We start from the raw sequence: 18764 nt of genomic DNA on the forward strand, positions 1-18764 counted from the left end.
TAATGGATACATAAACGTTTTTATTATGCAGAACCCCACCCAAACCCCATTACATGACTGGTAAGAAAATACACAGTGTACATGTGGGATAACCTTCACATACAGAAGTTCAAAACAAACCGTAACCACTGGAGTTTTATTGCGGTGTGAGACAGTGTCCTGATGAGGAGCACTCGTACTGGAGATCTCAGTGGAACAACAAAAAGATAACTTCCTTGAGACATAAAGTCAGATTACAACTACAAACAAGGACTACTGAGAATACGTTTAGTGTGCCATCTTCTGGGAAAGAACACGGGGCTCCTTAAAACCTTTCAACCATCCACATATGTAGTGTAACACAAGGTAAATGAGGCGTCGGAAAGACGTTTACTTCTTTCACTCCTAATTTTATAAACTTAAACATTAGGATCAATTCCTTCCATATGTATTTTTTTACATCTACCTTTACCATACGATGTTGGCATCACTCCCTTCCATTAGCACCAATACCTTGCAACAACGTAACCTTTAAACAACCCATTAAAGTATTTGAAAGCATAAAGTAAAAATAGAAAAGAGATAAAACGTGAGTAAACACAACACACGTGGGTAATGGTTATGATAACAATGATGAAGGACACAGATGGCATATTGGTGAGTATCAATATCAACTTTTCATCTAAAAACTCTTCTCTAGTAAAAATAGGGTGCAAATACAGCAGATAAAATCAAGCATCAAGGTATCTAGTAAATTCTCTTAGCCAAGCATGGAAAATTTTGTTACACATTGCACAAACTGTGAAAACTGTACACCTGTTTCAAACTAAACCTGAATATAGTTTAATTGCAGCATAACTCAAATTAATTATAAATAGAAAATCATGAAAAATGCATATAATATTGATTAAAACGTAGGCAGCATTTCTTTTATTAGGCAGTATATTACCTCAGGGCTGGGGGAAAGTATCAACACCATGATTCTGATGTCAGGATCTATAAAGATGACTCTACTTCATTATTTTAGGCACAAATTTAGAACTGCATCACCATGATTTCTGTGCAATCTAGCTGTAATAAAGGCTGATGCTAAATATCCCGAATGAGCAGCTAGAGAATTTCAATAAACCCAGGTTCATTAATAAATAAAAAAAATTGCAGCTTTGCAGTGTAAAGCTAATAAACATTAATTTCATAATAACGATTATGTGAAGTTACTCAAGTAGAAAGTTGCATGTCGTCCCTATTTAAATAGACCTGAAGCACAATCTGTTGAATAAGCTTTCTATTTCAAAAGCTCGTCCTAAGCGTCAGCATCCCTAAATCACCTTAACTGCATCTGCATGACAACAATCACCTGCTAATGCATACAAGAAAGTTCAAATCAAATCTTAGTTCTGAGTAAATGGAGGAGAAATATGATGTCATAGACCTACATTACTGCAATATAATTTAGCATGATGCTGTATCATTACTTTATGCCGCCATGAAAAGTGCTCGAAGCTGCTGTGGAGAATTTAATGCTGGAAGAGAGTTTTGCTATGATTTCCAGCGGAGCTGGGCCTGCACAAAACATCATAATTACAGTGCCTGTCATGACTCCTGATCACAAATGCCATAAAAACGACATAACATCCATCGTAAAGCTCTCGACATAGCAATGATTCAACAGAAATCATTCTGCTACAGCCTGCAAACTCTCAAATGCCAGAGCCCACGTCTAAAAGCCTGCTGCTTCAAACTGTGCACCACTCTTATGTCAGTCATAAATATTGTGTTGACCTGCCACCGCTGGCAAAAACAGTCAGGGTAAAAACACAGCAATCTAGAAGGACAAAAAACAAGGTTTATGGCAGATACAACATAATTGCATATTAAAATTCTGTCTGTATATAGAGCATAAGCTGTATTTGTGCTTGTTATAGGAAGTAATGCGGAAACAACAAGGTCCCTCTTTCCCTTTTTGATCACTTGCTGTGGGTAGGTGTCCACTGGTTACCAGAGCGAGGTGTCAGCTGAACCACTGGAGGAAGAAACAAAGGAGAGAGAAAGGATGTGTGAGTGTGTTAAAAATGGAAAGAAACACACATTCTGGTTGAAAGAGCAGGCGAGACGAAAGGAGTGGGTGAGTGGGAGAGCGAGAGCCTTAATGATGCTGAAAATTGGCCCGTGACTGCGGTACACCCCTCAGGTAAATCATTGCTACAGCTTGCTGTCAACTCGTCTGTCCCCTTGTCCTCCCATCTCGCCCCTCCCATGCCCCGAATGTGTCTCAAACAGCCTCCCTCGCTTCACCCTGACTCAACTTCTTTTACGACCACGTATTCAAAACTTCCATCTTCGAGTCATATTCACCGTGCCACCATAAATAACTAGTTGCACATGTCTGTGTGCATTAGATACCTTTGAATTCATTGTGCACGCATCAAACCATTTCTGCGAGAAGCCAGTGAAGGAAAGTAACGGAGTACATTTACTCAGGCATACATACATTAGTTCACTCCCCAGTTTTGAGATACTTTTCTATGTTCCAGGGAGAAATATGATACTTTTTACCCCACTGCAGTTTTATAGTGGCTTTGTTCTTTAATTACTTTGCCGACTAAGACTGTACACACAAATCAAGTCATGAGCTCATAAAATATAAAGACGATGCTAGAGTTTAAAACCAGCCAGCACGACGGGGTGATATCTGGTGGCTTGTTTTGCCTCAGAGAAATTTTCATTTCCATATGCAGTCAGCAACGCAAATCTTTTTTGAACCTTAAATCTTCACCTGTGCACAATTTGTTGCAATCCCTCACGTGTTTAGCAATCCTACACCCTTTATTGAGAATATCCTTCAGTGTATTTTGAGTGCCGACAAGAAGTTATTTCTGACTTTTAGAGGCTATAACACTAGCAGTTTATGAAACTGTTATATCATCTGCGACATTAAATACTTCCTTGTAATAGTAAAAGGAAGGGGTTGAAGAACAAATATGCTTGAGTAAAAACTGTCCCGTACTACACATATTAGCAAAATATAAGTACTATGTCTGCCGTAGCATGGCCCTCATCACGGATATATTATTAGATATGATATTAATAGATTGTTACTACTAATGCAATAATCTGAAAATAGCATGGTGCATGTTAATATGGAGGTATTGTTTGTGAATTAAGGTCTTTTCAGTGTTTAAAAGAAGAAGAAAAATGATCACAAATCTTTGCTTCTTTAGATATTGTACACTTTGTCTCTCTTTCACTGGTAAAAAAGACTTTTTAACAATGCAATGTATTCTATGATCTGTACTATCGTACCCCATCCTAACGCTGATCAAAATCAAAGGGATAACTTTGGCTTTTAACATTTTAACCTAATTTTCTGTAAATACATAAAGTTTATACTTTAATACTGGTTAAAAAAAAGAAAAGAAAAAGAGTATTACTCCGTTAACACTTCACAGTAATGGGTATAAAGAGTAAGTGTTACATGTATAAACATATAAGGGTACGCGTTTGTAGTGGAAAGCTGTACCTGAGAAAAGTATCCATGGGGTCAGGCAACAAAAGAGCCGTTTCCTCCCCAGAGCTGTTCCTTCTACACTCACGTGGATCGCATTCCTCCTCCTTAATACAGTAAAACACACACACACGCACAGGATGACACTTAACACATATCTATCCAGCAGCTATTACCATCCAATAACTTGCACACTAGCAGCCTAATTGGTACTAGGAGATAATGTCTATATCAAACGACCCACTGCCCGTGTTTAACTGGTGTGCATGGCTATCAGCATGAAGGCATAGCTCAGTTTCAATATCACATATAATTATGGTGCACGTCTCACCGAATCAGAGCTGTGTGCCAGAGTGTCAGCGGTGGCCTGGTGTGGAAGGGAGAGCGGTGCCGGCTGGTTGATGACCACTTCCCTCCTGCTTACCTCCCTGGGGGAGAGAGGAGGGGTGGCAAGGAGCAACGAGTCAGGCTGCCCCTGCTCACATAGGCTGTAGTGTGCCAGGGGGGTCGGGGGGTGGAGGATCTGCAAAGCCTCTGGGTTCTCATCCTCCGAGTCAGATGACACACTGTCAGGACGGCCTGCCAGACAGAAACATTAGTTAAGAAATAGCGGTCACTTTTCCTCAGAGCGCTGCTCTTGTCGTCCACAACACGGGCCAATCTGAACAATATTTAGTGTGGCTCTTGAATGATAGTTAACACTTTTATTGTTCACATCTGCAGGGCATACAGTAGATTGATGTGTAGCTCAATTCACCTGTAGAGGCAACTGGGGCCGAGTTCCACTTGGCGCTTGCAACTGTTCCCATCTTCTGTTCCAGCTGACAGATGTACTCCATCAACTCCTGTGGTGAAAAATGCAGTCATCACCCTTATAACCCTCAAAATGTCAGACCTCTTCAAACCAGCACTACGTAACATTATTGCACTGTGAAAACACAACGGAAACATTTGCCATTATATAAATGTTACCACAGTACAATGAACATTTAAGTCCTTCCTTGGTTTCTCATGTGCCGCACATTGGCTGTTGTACTTAGATATGGCTGGAGTTATAATTAGGCTGGACAGTAATTTAGAAAAAGAACTGAATATTTACTTCTGCCTTCAGAGTGAAAATGTTATGGTAGTTAGCCAACAAAACTCTGCAGGCACTTTAACAACAACAGCACCGACTGCCCTGAAATCCACCGATTTATATTGCACTGTAAACAAATTATATTGCACAATAACAAGAGGACAACCACAGGGAGATGATTCCCAACAGCAGGGTCATTCACAATAAGAGTATTACTGTTGTTATATCAGTAAGGATGTGTGTTCATTATTAATACAAAGATTTTAGAAAAAATTGCAGGGGTGTGCCCAGGCTTTATAGTCACACACTAAACTAGATTTACATTTAAAAACTAAACCATGAGACCTCAGCAACTGATAATGGCACAAAGTCTGTGACACCACACACGCACAGTGTTAAATAAGTACACTACCCACCCAGAGTTTATCGTTCGCTGCTTTTTAAAACTAGTTTCTGTCAGTACTGATTCAAATCATGCACCGTGGCAGACAAGGTTTCTAACCTGTTTCTCTGCAAGCAGCTGCTCCTTCTCTTTGTGGGCAACCCTCAGGCTGGCCTTCAGCTCCTGAAGCTCCCTACGGGTTTCACTCAGCTGAACCTACAAGCCAGATATCACAAAACAGCAGGGTGAGGTATATTAGACCCACTCGAAAGACACTTTGACTTTTGTGTGATGTTCTAGAAGTAAACAGCCAACATCTAAATGATGCTCATTCTGAGTTTGACCTTGTTTTTGCCAGTTCAAACAAAACTATTTGTTCACACAGATACAGAGTAGGCTATAATGTATATGAAGCAGCTTCTCTCACCCGGTTGCAATCTTTTTCTCTTCCAAGCTCAACCTCTAGCTTCACTCTCTCCATCCTTTCCTCTTGCAGCCTCTCCTCCATCGCCTGCATCTCTTGGCTGAGTTTCTCCAAACGCTCATGGTCTTTCTATGAGGGTGACACACAGACACTACTACTTACTGTATTTACTTCATATATAATTTATTTGCCTCTGCCATTCGATCTTTAGGTTATGGACTCAAATATTGACTCGATGTCATACCACCTACACATTACACCTACAGAAGCTGCTCAGCCATGAAGCTCCTGGTGCAGTTTCCATGCTGATATTAAGGGAGTTTGAAACTCTGGAGTTACTGGGTCAGAATAGCGTTGGGGCCCCTGCTCTCTGTAGCTTTACATGCTCTGCCGCTTCATGGCTGAGTTGCTGTAGTTCCTAAATGCTTCCACTTTCCAATAATACCACTTACAGTTGATTGAGGAAGAAATTTCCCAAACTGACTCATTGCAATGGTGGCATCATATTACGGTACCACGCTCAATTTAAGCTCTTCAGAATAGGTACTTCATGTAATACACATCAGGCAATAGGATTGAACACACCTGAATTCAAAGAGTCAGAGGTGTGACCCAGTACTTTTAGTAGAACCAGCCATATAGGCCCATTTTGAGAACTATAGAACATTTTGTTCTTTTTCTCATTATTATTAATATCCACTTCATATGTCGAATGTTACATATACCAAATATTACAAATACAAAACCCTGCAACAACTTTGAATCAAAACAAAGACTTGTAAAAATAAAATCAGGTCTACTGGGTGTGACATACTTAAACCATTTTTATCAAAAATATAACAAACTGTTCAGATGTATAATAGCAATATATTGCTACCCTCTCCCTTGCACCTTCATATCAACATAATGTTGCACCTGCTAATATTGATATAAATCTCCCTTTTCTCATTTCTCTTTAAGCATTTAAAAACTGATCGTTTTTTCTTCTTTTATTATGCTGCATACATTTGTTATTGATGCCATGGGAATATTTTACTTTGAAACCTCGTGGCATTTATTAGTGACATTCTACATTTTCCAGATTTCATGCTCTACAGCGATGCAGTACCTCAGCCGAGCGCTGCATGTTCTGCCTCTCCTGGGCCCAGTGGGCTCTTCCCTCCCTCAGGGCCAGACTGGAATCTGCAAGCTGAAGGGTGAGCTGAGCAGCCTGAAGGCGAGCCTGATGCAGTTCAGCTTGCCCCTGATCCCTCTGGGCAACCATAGAGCTGAGGTCACTCTTCAAGCCCTCAGCAGCTCGTTCGCTCATGTGCAGCCGCTCACGCAGGCTACGCATTTCTTTCAGAGATGCCTCATTTTCCGCCTGTGCATAAAGGACCAAGAAACCATGTTGGTTACTCATCTCATACTTCAGGTGATTTTCTGTATATTGCCAGACCCAAAAATATCTAAGAGTGGATTTGAACTGGTCATTGTTGTTTGTTTGTAATTCTTTTAAAACATAATTGCTGAGTTAAAATACAAAAAAACATGTTCCAAATAAAGTAGCAGTGATCACTTTCCCCCCAAAAATCAATTCTGATTTTATGTCCAAATACTTGTAACACATTTCACAAGAGTCGAGTTGAAAACAAACAAACAAACAAAAATCCTATTTTTACATCCTCTGAGTGAGCATCCTGGTCGAGTTTCAACCACTAAAACATTCATTAATAAGTCCTTTGGTTTGACCTCTTTCCTGTGGGCTGTGGTGAGTTTCTGGGTGAGGGTGGTGATGGTGTTTTGAAGCTGCAGGACACTGGTGTCTCTTTGGGCGAGGGAGTTCCTCAGGCCCTGGAACTCCTTTGACAGGATTTTGAGCTCGCTTTCTGTTTGTTCCAGCTTAGTCTAAGGAAAAAAGGCAAGAGATGGGAAAACTGAGATGTTGGGGGGGGGGGGAGGACCATGTTTTACTATGTTACACAGTATGTTTTGAACTGTGCACCTGCAGGCTTCTTCTCTCACTCTCCTCTTCTTTTCTCAGAGCTCCTGCCCTCCTGGCTCTTTCCTTAATTCTGCACATACAGATTTTGTTATAGACAATCAAAACTATTCACAGGACCCACATAAAAGTAAAAGAAGGACAAATGAGAAAACCATGTCAAACCTCTCTAACTCGGTCTCTTTTTCCACAGCTCTCTGTGCCAGGGTTTTGATGTCGTCCTCTAGCTCTCGGATTCGCGCTTTGCTTGCCTCCCTGGCATCCATTAAAGCAGTTTTCTCCTGGGCTAGTGATTCTCCTAATGCCTTTTCCTCCTAACAGACCAGAGGCGTGTTTAATTTTTGTGTTAATATAAGAACTCGGGCAATTTCTTAAATGTCTCCTGCTTACATTTTTACACTTAACACACAGGGACATTATTTAAGCAGAAATGCTTTATCTGAGAATGAGGGCACTGCTGTAGGGAAATGGAAGCAGGCACATCGGTTCTAATCAAATGACTGTGCCCACCATTTGCATAAGCTTCATACATCACCTTCTGCTTCTTCTGCAGCTCATCAAGCTTCTCTAGAGTTTGGTTCAGCTCTTTCTGAAGCCTGGCGATATCACCCTCCAGCTCTTTGCGTCTTCTGTCCCAGGCCTCTCTCGCTCGCTTGTACTCCTCATTCTCTTTCTCTCTTTGCTCTTTAACCGCCTCCTGCACCTGCAAAAGCTCAGCGCGCTCTCGCAGACATTCCTGCAGTCGATTCTAACAAGACAGAGAACAGAGGAAGCAAGCAGCATGACTGTGTGCCCGTCTTTGTGTAACTGCAGTAAACAAGAGTATTGATCCCCCCCCCCAGCAGATGTGTTTTATAAGCACTCGTTAATTTTGCAAAACTGAAAACACACACTCTCCCATGCAGTATCTTATCCACTCACCTGCAGCAGCTCAGCCCTGGGGACTACCAGCAGCATATCTGTGCCTGCCTCCTCTCCATGGGAGTCTTCCTCAAGAGTCACCAGATCCTCAAGTGGCTTTGGTGCACAAAAAGTGAATTTAGAGCTGCGAGAGCACACCTTCCCTTTAGCATCAATATATACGAACTCATACTCCTGGGAGCTGGGCTTGGGTAGGTAGGAAGCTAAAATAGTGATTTAAAAAAAAAGCAAAAAAAGCAAAAGGTTATATTACAATCTGCAGAGAAGAATAATTGTTTTTCAAAGTAGCCATGCTTTAATTTAGACCCTACTTCCCATTATACTTTTAGTCAGTCTAAATTACATACCTATAATTTTGGAACATCTAATCACAATTTAAATTAATGTTCTGGTAAATATGAACTATGAGTCTAATACATTTATTTGTATTATATTGCTGGTTAAGATGATGTGTTTGCCATCAAAAATCCATTTCACAGACCCTTTTTACAGCAAACATTTTGACTTGTCAAAGTAGGGAAAGTGTATGAATAATGGCTGTATTCCACTTAGGGGAGGTCCCCCTTTTGCACATTCTGTTTTATTGCCATGAAATAGGAAACTTAATGGAACTAGGAAGACATTACTTTGACCTGCTTCTCCCCTGCTGTGACAACTAAAAATACACGGTTGACAAATTCAAGTAAAAACTACTCGCTGTAAACTTAATGGCCTTTAATTCGTCATCTGTCTTACTGCAGTCTAAAATGGCCTAGCTTTGCAAACTTGGATTAAGCCCACTGCTAAACTAAAACATTTATTAAATAAAGCTATCTTCTCATTTAGTCTTAGAAACTGTCTGATAATACTTCAATTCAGTAACACCAGGTTCACATGTTGCAATACAGCTTCTGGCCACTAGTGGCAGCAGTGCGGCCATTCACGGCAGGTGAGCGACAAAACGATGATGTTTTTATGTAACTTGTGTCCCATGGGCTGTGAGGTCTGTAAGCGTCTATTCATTCTCGTTGTATCATTTGTGAAAAACCGCAGAGTACCTGAAATAGCAGAGCGTCTCTGGTTAGCTAAGCTGGCCAAAGTCTTTTAAACAGGTGTTTTAAGTGACTCTCGGGCAGTTTGGTGCTTTTTTTCCACGTAAAACTTGAAGCGCTTTGCGAGTTGAGCTTCTCTGCGCCATTTATATGTTTGTTGTAAACATCGTCGGCGTAACAGAAGCAGTTAAACAACTTTGTATGTTCTGCTTTTGTCCTGTAGTGTCAAAAACAGCTAGCTCCAGCCAGTGTTGCCAACTTAGCGACTTTGTCGCTATATTTAGCGAGTTTTCAGACCCCTTAGCGACTTTTTTTCTAAAGAAAGTCGCTAAAAAAGACGTGATAGCTCGTATCGCTTTTACTCTCAACAAGCAGCGGGTGCTGTAACGCAGTCAGTTCTTCTTTTACTCTTATGCTGTTTTGTGGATCACAAGGTTTAAAAACTGTATAAACCACCACACAAAGTAACTCCACCAGAGCGCTATTCGGGTCATTGCCGGTTTAAAACTACTGGCTATAAACACAGACACACAAAAGTAACTCCACCACGCCATGTTCGGGTCATTTTGCCCGATCGCGAAAACAGCAAACAAGTAACACCACGCCGATGTTGTTCACAGGACAGCAAGAGTAAACGATCGGGAGACCCTTGTCGTCGTTATCGTTCCACTCGCACGGTTTATTTCACCGAATTCAGCGTTTTTGCTTCACAACTAAAGCGAGCAGTTTGCTCTGTGCACTAACATGGACTCGAGTCAACCAGCGCCACCTCTGGCCAAGTGCCACAGCCTACAGCCAGATCAACCTGTGACACACATCTGCACCACGTTTGAATTCGTGTCATGCACATTTGTACCTTTCAATTGTGTGTTTGTGCGTCATGCAAATAAACCTTTGAAAAGAATGAAATGATATCATATATTCCTTATTGGCCTACATTTGTACAAAATTCCAAATTATATACACAAAGTCATAGACATCACCACTCCAATTGGTCATCATGATTTTAATATTCTCTTTTTCCATAACAATGAAATACGCCTTGGACAAATATGACACATCAATATTTCATTAGTGTTGTAACATCACATGTCGCTAGCATAGTCTGTCTGTGTCTTTTCCCTGAAAATGAATATTTCCAGCCAATATAGGCAATTCATCAACATGGCTGGAGTTATATACAGTCTGTATAAGTGTGGTTAATCTAATGAAGATTTGTAAGGAGACGGCAGTTACTGTGAATCCACAGCAGTTACACAGTGATTAGTAATAAACAGCCAGTGAGAGTGAGTGGATATGACTGTTCCCACCACTAACACATGACCATAGCCCACTACTAGATTAACTTGTGACACATCTGCACCTGCTGCTATGATCACAGTGAGTAGAGGCTGAGTGGCTGCACTTACCCCTGGTACATCCAAATCTGCCCACAAACATGTTGAAAGATGCAATGCCAGCAATGTGGATTGTCAACACTGAAAACAATCAGTAAGCAAAGACAACAGGGATCACTTTTTTCTGTTTATTTAGCACCCACAACATTTGTAGTCGCCTTCTGCACAGGGGAAGTCCACACACACTGTGTGGTACCACTTTCCACAGAAGGTGCATTCAGTCTGCAAGATTGAATGAGATTGTCAGAGTCATTGTCTGGCTGTTTATTACTAATCACCTGCTGTACATTCACAGTAACTGCCATCTCCTTACAAATGTTTATTAGATTGACCACACTTATGCAGACTGTATATCACAACCAACTCTAACATGTTTGTTTGCAGAGGGAAGACACAGACAGACTACGCTAACGACATGTGATGTTACAACACTGGTGAAATATTAGTGTGTTCACGACATTTTTCGTATGGGCAAAAGTATTGATATCAGGATGGTGATTCTTATGTGTATGTCATTTGGCATTTTGTACAAATGTAGGCTGATATTAAATACATGATATCATTTCATTCATTTCAAAGGTTTGTTTGCATGACGCACAAACACACAATTGAAAGGTACAAATGTGCATGACACGAATTCAAACGTGGTGCAGATGTGTGTCACAAGTTGATCTGGCTGTAGGCTGTGGCACTTGGCCAGAGGTGGCGCTGGTTGACTCGAGTCCATGTTAGTGCACAAAGTAAACTGCTCGCTTTAGTTGTGGAGCAAAAACGCTGAATTCGGTGAAACAAACCGTGCGAGTGGAACGATAACGACGACAAGGGTCTCCCGATCGTTTACTCTTGCTGTCCTGTGAACAACATCGGCGTGGTGTTACTTGTTTGCTGTTTTCGCGATCGCGTCGCGCATGAGGATATCACCAGGTAAACTCGCCACATTTTTAAACATTTTGTTGTTCAACAGCATCAAGACTGACGGAGTGTGTTTGAGATAACCTCACAAGTGTCACAGATGACACATTTGGCGTTTTTTTTGCTGGTTTGTCGGTAGGAGCTCCTGAAACGCAAGACTGCCACACATCTGTTCGACCAACGCCAGTTGATCTAAACGCCAGTTGATCTGGAACACCGGTCCAAGCCCGGGTAAAGGAGCAGGGTTGGAATTGTGACATTAAAAAAAACAATAATTGCTAAAAGAAATTTAGTTTGTAGTTCTAAATAAACTCTAAATGCATTTAAGACTTTTTTTTTACTCACTTTATGTCTCTTCCACGATGTTATTTCTCTCTCCAACAACATAGGTTACAATTAGATTAGCATGACCAATTATGCAAATTAGGCGTTGACGTCATTTAGCGACTTCTAGCGACTTTTAGGACAGCCAATAGCGATTTTCCTTACTGAGGAGTTGGCAACACTGGCTCCAGCAAGCTAAACGCTCATTAAACAACACGTGTTTGTTTATCACATTATAAAATAGCTTTTCAGTCGCCTCGACTGTTTGTGCTATGCTGCTATGTCCTGTTGAAACCACAGAAATTAATCTAGTATCAATTCAACAAACATCCTGTTAATGACGCGGTCCATGCTTTCAGCTGTCCTGCCAAAAAATGTTTTCCTGCTATTTAAACCGCTGTAAATGACTAGCTGGCCTATAATCTGTCAAACGTATCTCTCATGAAGGATATCGAGTCATTATGTGCCAGAAAGAAAATTCCCGTCACAAAGTAGAAGCTACAATCAGTTTTTGGCAAAGTGACTTTTATATATCCTTTATGAATCGATGTAAAAACTATCGTTGACAGTAAAAACGTCTTCTCCAAAAGAGAGCTGGCCAAGAGGGCAGGAGAAATTGCAACAAATATAACATAACAGTTCTATAAAGATATTTTAAGTGGCCCAACAGGACTGGATTGATTAAAATGTAGAGCACAAAGTGGGTATGATAATGCTGAGTTAAAAGACACTTGCAGAACAGGTCATTTCTTTATTTTGTACCTAACCACTTCATAAATCTTGTTGACTACAGCCTATCTACCAATATAAGCAAAGCTATTAGTCATAAAAACACATCAGCAATCACTGTTTCGCATAAGACTGTCGCTCATAAAGTTGAAGGCTTACAAATTTTGAGAGCAAAATAACTGCTTTTCAGACCAGCTGTGCTACTTGCATAACGTTAAGACTTTCACTATCACCTGAATCTGCTTCCTTTTCATGCACCTTTAACCAAGCATACTGGAACTGATGATGATACACCTCCTGCCTCCCACACTAACCACAAAGCAGTCAGCCTTATTCTGTGACTCCTTCCAGCCTATAAAGTAAGTTGATCTAATATCATTATCTCACACAGACCATAGCTTCATGTTTGGAGTGATTTACTTAGAATTACTGTTTCACAATACGGCTACAGCAAAGGGCCAAGATAGAAAACAGACAGAGGGAATGACACACGGTAAAGTTTATGAGCTGTATTTCAACTTCGAGCACCGGCTAAGGTCACAGAAGAGGCGACCTTCTTTTTAAATCACAGCATTGCTGCTGATAAGGAACCATCTGTACTTTCTTTAGTTTCCTTTCTCTGTACTGAAGAATGACATTGACAGTATGTTTAAGTTAGCGATAAATCACTTTACCAGGGGTCAATGCCACACCTGCTGCACACGTGCCCCTCACCCTCAATCAGGCTTATCAGCTGCCCCTGACACACAGGACAAAGTGAACACTGTATTCTCCAGTGAGCAGCAGCAGTCAGCAGAGCAGCCTTTGGGCCATTGTCTTACTAAAGAAATGAATTCAAACCATGACAGAGAGTGTCTCTGTTAGAAACCAAGTTAGATATTTCTCTTGTGCAAAGGATTTTTTCCCCTTTTTTCTGCTGAAGAATTATTTTAAGATAGGAATAAACATTTGCTTCCACTCAGCATGTGATTTGCTAGCTTTTTGTAAACAACAGAGCAATTCATTTTACAGAGGCATCAATCTCCTGCTGAAGGTTTTATGTGCTGATCTAGTACAGATCCTGTGTGACTATGGGAGGTAAACCCAGTTAGAAAACAAAGGTATGAATACCCTGAAACTGAACACAGCAGTTGACATCTGTGCCCTCTTGGTAGTCAGCCGGGGCTAGCGCCCATACAAAGGTGTGGTATTCCTTTACTGATGTCCATCCCTCCTGAAGAAGAAAATGTGTGCACAGTGTTAACTTCCAGTTGGATATTATTTATTTAGTTGCTTTTCCAGAAATTCGTCAGAACAGCAATACCTTGAAGAGCCCTATCCAATCATTACTGGCCCATATGTGCCGTGAGCTCAGCGTGTAGTGGCAGTCGACTCTGCTCTCAGGAAAGTAGCTGCAGCCCACGTTTCTAAACTCCACCTGCCAGTCCTTGTCCATGGCAACACAAAACAAATGCTCTATTGCACCTACAAGAAAGAAGGTAAAAAACAAACAAACCCCAAATCAACCTAGAAACCAACATGCACAGTTACATTACACAGCTATTTCTGGAATATAGGTAAGAGGTGGTCCCTGCTGAACAAACAAGAGGCCCCAAGTGTGTAAGTATTTTTGTTCAGTGTAAGATCTAGACTGAGTGCACACTTAAGGAAACAGCACCGATGCACAACTAATCCTCAGTGACAGCATGGTCTTAAGGCAACATGACACGTTACACAGGTTGTCACCAGGGGCTATTTCAGTCATCTTCAAAATCATTTGCTATTATACAGCATCACGTGTAAGCATGCAGGATATGGGCTCAGATTCCACTCGAGGTTACTTGCCACGAATTTGTGGTGTCCCTGCAGTTAACCACACTGCTTGCCTACCGAAAGCACTATTTTTGTGTGTGGTGTAATAACTATGGTATAGGCAACATTTATGATGTGATGGTACACTGTTACACAAACAGGGTGAAACACATGGTAAATATACATTTTAATAGAGCAGCAGAGACAAGCATGATGAGATTTTCAAAAGGAACAAAAATAAAGCAAGCGCACTTTAAACCCAATGAGGATTTACAGCGAGCATGTTCTTTAAACTTGGATTAACTTTCTGTACTTTACATTTATTCCCTGTGGTAGAGTCAATAATCACAGATGATACAAGTTTTCTATTTTTGTTTTGCAAACAAACATCCGTTCGGACAAGATAAAATACAGACAGTGCGTAAAACAATACACCAGTAATCAAAATAGCTTTCCGTGGACTCGTTTTACATGGCACGAGGCTTAAGGCCCAACAGTAGCACATGTCAAGAAAACAGTGTTATGCCCGTCGATGAAAGCTTTAAGCTGACAAACAAACAAACACAGGCACTGCGGACAGACCTGAATCCGTGCACGTTAGTCATATTTGTTAATTTGATGGAAATGTAAATAATAAGAGACAATGCAGGGCTTTGTTAACTACCAAAAGAGATCTGCGCACATTATCTCGACCCGTTTCTGATGTCTTTGTTACCTTTACGGTCCTCAGCCCTCTGCAGACGGTCCAAAGGAGCCCTCTACGTGCGAGGTACCGGACTGACAGTCCTCAAGAAACCCACGAAAGAACACGGCCGATGCAGACTCGCTTTCCTCACGGAGCTCAGCTGGACCAACAACGCGAAATAACAACAAAAAAGCCAAAGCAAAACACAAGCACCACAGCTTCTTCTGCACCGTGGAATTATGGGAGCTGTTGTTCACGATGTAGCTGAAACTATGCCGAGATACTCCTTTTTAAACTACAACCCCCAGGCTCACAGTAGACTAACAGATCCGCTGAATGTAATCTGACGCGTCTCATCGGCCGCCGTTGTTTTTCGCATCGGATATCTGCCAAACCGCGGCTGTCCTGCTCGTTCACCAATGGAAAGAGTGTGTGTTATTTGCGATGAGAGGAAGACACTCTTAGCGGATGTAATAATGAAAACGGATGTTTTTATTTGCAGTGATTGTTCGAGTTCATAAATATTTGCTACATTGCGCTGTAAACAAATCTGCGCATTATTTTCCATGCAGGTAGACTTCGCACTATGACGGTTATTTAATTTGATGGTAAAGTATTGCAGGTTGTATAGTTTTTGCCTATTTATTTTAGTTTAAATCAGGACACGGGAGCCTTTTCCACTTCATGTATTATCTATACTTTGATGAGGAAAATCAGGAACCACAGCAGATCCTCTGACGTCAGCCCACGTTCCAGATTTGATGGAGGGGAATTCGGATTTTAGCCAAAATTTTTTCCAAAATAATCCAGTGATCCTGCATTTTGGAAGCGCCCCAATTTGGCAGTTTCTTTAGGGTAAGCTTGATATCCCACAACGTCTTCAAACATGAGGACAAATAGAGCGCATGACGAGGTTACAGTGCCGGGCAGCAGATGGCAGTATACCATCTTGAAAACCAAAATTACACATGCAAGTCTAAACACACAGTGCGGTCTTTTAAGCCCACAATGAAAATATATCACAGCCTTTTTGTCCTTTCACTATTAGATACAAGATAAAAGGGGGGGGGGGGGGGGTACACTGTCTCTCTATGCTGCAAATTTTAAAAACAGCCTGGGTTCACCATCTCTAGCTTTGCCTTAATTCATAGTTTTGATTTTGCAGATATATCAGAAGAGAAATGCAGATATGGCTGTGCAGATAGGTCTCAAGGCTACAGTAGTAGTATTGTCTATCTGGGTTCACAATGTGTTATTCTGAGATTTTTAATTAAAAAAAAACATTAAAATACTGGTTTTAGTTGAACTGATTATATTAAATGATTTAAATTTAAATTAGAGTTAAAATGGCAAATAAGTCTTTAACTGCAAAAAGCCATCAATAACAAAAACCTATTTAACAGAAATGGAAATTAAAAGTTAGCATTCTCTATTAAAGGTTATTAGTCCTCCACAACCACAAGTTAAATAATGCTCAGCCTGTATTATTATAGTTATTGATGTTAGCTCATTGCCCATAGCCAGCCTATTTATCTCTGCTCATTGATGAGACACTCCAGTCACACAATACTTTACTCCTCCTCAATTAGTAAGTCCAGTTTGGCTAATTTAGTCTGTTGACGACACTATAAGGATGCTTCATGTAATTTTATGCCGACGGACAGTCAATGCTGAGACCCTATAAATTGTGTTTAAGTGGATTAATAGTGTGCTGAGCCTGTGTGAGCAAAGTGGTGATGGAAATAGTGGCTCGCTCTCACAGTGGGATAATTAAATAGGTTCTACTGTGATGACTGGCTTATTCAGTAGCCACTGTTTACATGCGTGTTTAGCTTTAGGTATTATTAAAGAAAAAGATTTCTTCTGTTGAATTCTTCAACATAATTCAGTATGGTTGTCTTACGCGTTCCCTGGAACACAGAAAAATCAGATATACCAAAAATACTAGCATAAGTATTGTTTATGAATTAATTCTATATGCTTATTTCTGCTGGTTTTGTGCCACCCTATTTTATTTTATTTTATTTTATTTTATTTTATTTTATTTTATTTTATTTTATTTTATTTTAGTGTTGTGTCTGATTTCCCATAGCCTTGACTTTGAAGCGTCATTGTTGTGTAAAGTTAGAAGACAGTTGTGCAGTAGGAGTGTGAAGGCTTCACCATAACAGAGGCTAGACTTAAAGTGGATTGTCCATGAAACTGCTTGATCTTGACCTGGCTGCCTGCTGTTATGGCTCCTCTGCCTATCATAACATCCCACCTCTACCCTGCAAACTTGCGCACACATGCAGTTATGCTGACCGTGTGAATTTACAGCTCTTTTTTGTTTTTTGGGAGGAGATGGCTAACATTCACACTTTGAGGCGTTAGGTTGGGGGAAAAAATAGTGTTCTGGCACAAAACGTTCAACATGTTGTTTATTTATCTGTTGTGGAAGTACTCCACACAAATTTAATCCCTGTCATCTGCTGATTTCTAGCAGCTTGGCTTGGAATTTCTCTCAATGCTAGAAAATGGTATAGCCCCTGAGTGCTACTGCAGTTTTATTACCTGAGGTGGTTTGTCTGAATATAGCTTACCACATGTCTCATTCAAAGGGAATGGCAGGTATGTGTCACTAGTCATAAATTGCAACTAGCCTTCAGCAGTAATCAGTTGCCAAGGAAACCTCAAATGGGATTATGACCTTCTGTTGTGTATAGCCAAGCAAATTGTTAGAGTTGTCAAGATCCAAGAGACAAACATTAAAGATTTATGTCAGTAAACAATTTATTTTCTCATCATACTAAGTTAATGGGTAGCGTGTCTTGCGTGGAAATAAAACTGAGAATATAAGTTGGCGGCATTTTTTTTTCTGGCTGGGTATTACTTAAAACTATACGGGCAGTTTTGACTTTAATAATGGTAGTTACTGTGTTTTGAAGTAATGTTGTCTTGTTTTAAGATATAGTCAAAGAAAGGCATTACAAGGTAGAAAACAAAGAAAGAAGAGCAGAAGCAGAGTGCCTAGAAGGAGGGTAGAGTGTTGGGAGGGTGGAGATAGAGAAATGGGGGACGGTGGTATTTAGTATGCACGGCCAAGCTGCCCCATCTGCTTAGCGCAGCAGTCCCTGTCGTATAACTGTCTGCAGGCCGTGGGCCACATAAAGAATGTCTCAGATTTGATGTAATTCCGCAAAATTAATGACAGCTTTACTCGGTATGGGCCGTGAGGGAATGATTAGTGTTTGATCGTCCATCTGATCAGTTCCCTTGGCTGGCTGCTGAGAGATGCTCCACTATATGCCGGTATGTTGCCTATGGCAAGCACACATGCACACACAGATACACCTATCCCAGAGTAATTCCTGGGCCCCCATGTTGTAGTTTATGTTTAGGTTCTGGTTCGCGTTTCCCTCAACAAAAACATCCAATATCTTGTAAAATTCTCTGTGCTGTGACACTTCACATCAATGTGAACACCTACTGATGTGCTGGATGCAGGTCCCACTGGTAATGTGAATGTGCACAGGGCACTTTTATATTAGGCTGTGCGGTATTTCAAAGAAAAGTGGGACAACCAGCATCCAATTTAGAGAACTCGGAGGTCACACTATGACCTTTTACAAGATATGCTTTACTG

At 40.8% G+C, this 18764-nt stretch overlaps 1 protein-coding gene and 1 long non-coding RNA gene across 3 annotated transcripts in view; one reads left to right on the forward strand and one right to left on the reverse strand.

Annotated features, from left to right (window-relative positions):
* calcoco1a (calcium binding and coiled-coil domain 1a) lies at nucleotides 1–15437 on the reverse strand. The gene is made up of 15 exons (XM_026153775.1): nucleotides 15170–15437; nucleotides 13967–14127; nucleotides 13774–13876; nucleotides 8271–8473; nucleotides 7885–8097; nucleotides 7515–7663; nucleotides 7353–7422; nucleotides 7100–7255; nucleotides 6477–6731; nucleotides 5372–5497; nucleotides 5065–5160; nucleotides 4242–4329; nucleotides 3816–4063; nucleotides 3500–3591; nucleotides 1–2002 (listed from the first exon to the last, which is right to left on the reverse strand). Exons 2-15 carry the CDS (start codon nucleotides 14096–14098, stop codon nucleotides 1975–1977), a joined length of 1959 nt encoding a protein of 652 aa, XP_026009560.1. The 5' UTR covers nucleotides 14099–14127; nucleotides 15170–15437; the 3' UTR covers nucleotides 1–1974.
* The window catches only part of LOC113013128 (uncharacterized), a 23612-nt gene continuing 16918 nt past the window's right edge, over nucleotides 12071–18764 (forward strand). For both annotated transcript variants that reach the window (XR_003270791.1, XR_003270792.1), the window contains exon 1: nucleotides 12071–13022. This is a non-coding gene — a long non-coding RNA (uncharacterized LOC113013128). The remainder of the gene's footprint in view (nucleotides 13023–18764) is intronic.

The sequence above is a fragment of the Astatotilapia calliptera genome, chromosome 20 (genome assembly GCF_900246225.1).
Source record: "Astatotilapia calliptera chromosome 20, fAstCal1.2, whole genome shotgun sequence".
Lineage (NCBI taxonomy): Eukaryota > Metazoa > Chordata > Actinopteri > Cichliformes > Cichlidae > Astatotilapia > Astatotilapia calliptera.